General features: G+C 46.5%; 1 protein-coding gene across 1 annotated transcript in view; it reads left to right on the forward strand.

Annotated features, from left to right (window-relative positions):
• The first annotated feature begins 1,242 nt into the window (after positions 1-1,242).
• The window catches only part of ABCC4 (ATP-binding cassette, sub-family C (CFTR/MRP), member 4), a 271,694-nt gene continuing 269,369 nt past the window's right edge, over positions 1,243-3,567 (forward strand). The window contains exons 1-2 of the mRNA XM_006879571.1: positions 1,243-1,346; positions 1,922-2,042. Of these exons, the coding sequence (XP_006879633.1) occupies positions 1,291-1,346; positions 1,922-2,042 (177 nt within the window). The 5' untranslated portion in view covers positions 1,243-1,290. The remainder of the gene's footprint in view (positions 1,347-1,921; positions 2,043-3,567) is intronic.

A 3,567-nucleotide genomic window follows, 5' to 3' on the forward strand; every position in this document is an offset into this window, starting at 1 on the left:
GCTTGTGTTAATTTGCGGTTGTGTAAATGTCTTGTTCCTTTATTAGATTCATTCACATCATTCCTTATGTATTTGTATTTGCCATCATGTCTTAAGTATGCTAGAGGCTGAGAGCTGTCCCCTCTCCCCATGTGGACAGCGATAAGGCTTCAGCTTCTTTTGTTCAGTGGGCGATGATTCATTGCTTCGATGCCCCGATATCTCTGTTTTGTCTGGTGTCAAACCTTCAGAGCCAACGCTGGGACATGGTCATGAGAAACCTAGATCTGGGTCCTAGAGCACACGGCTGCTGACTTGTCACTGCTTGTAGGCCCTCGGTGCACAGCCCAGAGTGTGTGAGTGTGCATGTGTGTTTGCAGGTGTCAACACGTCTAATTTTTTTTATATACTTCTATGCAGGTATACTCTGACTTGTCATGCATTCTAGGGAGCTTTGGTGGCCTAGTGGTAAGAAGCTGTGCTGTAGTCCTGAAGGCACGCTGTTCAGATCCACAAAATGCTTTGTGGGGGCAAGATGGGCAGTTGCCTCTCGTAGGATTAACTACCTCTGAAAACCCCCTGGAGGGTCAGCTGTTGGTCAGTTCTGCAGTAAACAACAAAAGCAAACAACAACATGATATGTCCTACTTCTGATCAACTACACTTATGATTGCCTTTTTTTTTGGTTCTTATTGTTAAGGATATAACTATATGTATTAGTTTGTATCTTGGCTTCTGTGTAACGTTTTCAGCCCTCACAGATAAGATCAATATTCTAAAGATACTGAGAATACAGAACAAATGACTCATTGCTGCCAACTGGGAACTGACTCAGAGCTGACCCTCCACAGGGTTTTCAGAGGCAGTTAATCGCACGAAAGGAGACTGTCCACGGCTTTCTCTCAGAGCAACTGGGGGATTCGAACCTGCTTTCGGTTGGCAGCACAACTTCATCCTCACGGGGCCCTCAGAGCTCCCTGATACTGACGATAATAAAAGGCACCAGTAATAGAAACGTCATAAAATGCAAAGTACCTGACTCTTGAAAGAACTGTCAGAATAAAGCTGCATTGTAAGCCGGGAACAACCTTTCTATGGAAATGTGTCATTTTGAGTTGCTTTAACCCATGAAGTAGATTTCTAAGTGGACACAAATGTGTGCTGTTTTGGTGATATTTTCTTTTGCGTGTGCGTATATGAGGCTTGCTTTTTTAAATTTTTCTGCTAGTTTATTTACTTTCTCTTTTTTTTAACAGGTGGCTAAACCCTTTGTTTAAGATTGGTCATAAACGGAGGTTAGAAGAAGATGACATGTACTCAGTGCTTCCCGAAGATCGCTCCAAGCACCTTGGGGAAGAACTTCAAGGGTAAGTGTGAGGGTGGAGAGACGGGGTTTTTGTGCCTGTGGCCAAGGGCCAAGGGCCAGCTTAGCAGGAGCTTTGCCTTCCCTCTTGCCTCTGTCCCCTTCCTCCTTCCTAGGGCCCTTCTGGAGACCACTTCCCTTGGAATTCGGTGTTCCCTTAGGCCTGTATCTGGTGTTAACCTATCTAAGTGGCCTGGGGAAAACGGTATTTCAGAGGGTAGGGAGCTAGCCGCAAAGGCCCTGGATGCTGGGAATTTGTGTCAAGGGGCTGGGATCAGTGGGGGAAGCTGTGTGGCTTGTCTGCCATCCTGGGCGTTTGGTGGGTTAAGTCCTGCAGAACTTAGCTGTGATGTGTTCCTCTGACAACTGGAGATGTTTCCTTAAGGCCTTTCCCCCAGGTGCTTGAAATTCCCAGTGGTGCATATTCCAGATGCCCTGTAGACAGTTACCCTGCCTTTCTGGAACTGTCGCAGAGTGCCTGTGATAAACGCTTATCTCTTCCACTGCTGCCTCTATTTGCCACATGGCAGAGCTTGCTGGTTTTGTTTTTTTTTCATTGTGTTTTATTTCTCATTGTAGGTACTGGGATAAAGAAGTCTTACGAGCCGAGAAAACCTCACAGGAGCCTTCTTTAACAAAAGCAATCATAAAGTGTTACTGGAAATCTTACTTAATTTTGGGCATTTTTACATTAATTGAGGTAAAAGCTTTTACATACCGAACTGTTTTTTAGACACATAGGAACGATGCTAACTAGAATTGCTATTAAAATAAATGAGGCCCTTGGTTAGAAAGGGTATTAGATAGAATTTGAAAGTGTTTTAAGATGTTAGGAGAAAATATATCCAGGAAGCATGTTCAAGTTTAGTTCTTGCATTTATCTTTAAAGGGGGTAAATACTTAAAAGAATTGAATGACTGAAGCTCAGGGGAGGGTTATTATTTTGAAACTAATTAAAATACAGTCCTGTGAGAAGATAGTGCTGAAAATACAAGGCATTTCCTACCACATTAAGGCAGGAGAGTAATCCTTGACCAGAAGATCTACAACATCACGGAATGGATATGTGCTCTGTGGTTTGGACAACATGATTTTGGACCGGAGCCTAGAGTAATATAGGCCATTTTGCAAGTGCTTATGAAGTTGTTGTCAAATGGACCGTGCCAGATCTGATACATGCATTCCTAAGAAGACATTGGCACTTTCCCCCTCCTGGGGATACAGAAGCCAGCGCACCGTGCCCAGATGGCTGGGGTGCCCCAGAGGCTGGAGCAGGCTGGAGTTCCCAAAAGCACACATCTCTTCCAGCTGTGCCCTGCAGCGGTGGACCGAGCACTGGGAACTTCCCTCTCTATCTGGGGGAGGCCCTGGCTTCAGTGTGAATTCTGATCTAGATGCCATAACCACCCATTGGGGATATTTGGCACTGGTTGTCGGTGTGTGTGCTGCTGGGAAGGTGGGCTCTTGGTCTCGAGTCTCACAGGGAGAGCAGATGTGATGTATAGTGGAAGACTGAAGGCAGAAAGCCGTGAGCCGGTTTCTCCCTGGCCTTGATAGCTTTCATCATGGTCCTGTAGGAGGATGCTGTTGCTCCACGGGGCACAGTAGAAATTGGCTCCCCAGTTTTAGACTTTTCTGCTGTCGGGGATGCTGGAAACCCTCCTGGGTGACTTGGACGCTTCTTAGCACGTGGTCCTGATTGGATGTGAGAGACGGATTCTGTAGTTGCTTGCAGGGCAGCAGTAAGTTGTCACAGTGCATTTTGCATGGGTGAGGTGAGTAGGCGTGTATGCGGGAGATGCAACTCTTGTTTAAAATGCTTTGTGCATATTGGTGGTCCTTCTGGTCAGTGCGTCGGTAGGCAGGTGAACTTTGCTCTATAGAAGTCGATACTCTTGATTTTGTCAGTCAGGGGCTCTGTCAGGTAACAGGTTACTGGACTGTCCTGGGATATTAAAGTTCTCCTGATGATAAAGGTGTCCTGGCCATTGCGCCAGGCAAGTGTGCATATCAGGTGACCCCTTTAGGAGGACACTCCCTATCACCTGGATACTACCGGGGCCTGGCTAATTCACCCAGAGACTGCCATGGCCTGGTTAATTGGCAGGTGGAAGGTGGTGGCTGGTGGGCTGACATCCAGATGGGAGAGGAGGCAGGAGTTCCTATAGGATTCTAATGGTTCTTGGAAATGAACACGGTGGTAAGGTGCTGTCTCTGTGGCCGGT

The sequence above is a fragment of the Elephantulus edwardii genome, unplaced genomic scaffold, assembly GCF_000299155.1.
Source record: "Elephantulus edwardii isolate Elephantulus edwardi_28Jun2011 unplaced genomic scaffold, EleEdw1.0 scaffold00004, whole genome shotgun sequence".
Classification (NCBI taxonomy): domain Eukaryota; kingdom Metazoa; phylum Chordata; class Mammalia; order Macroscelidea; family Macroscelididae; genus Elephantulus; species Elephantulus edwardii.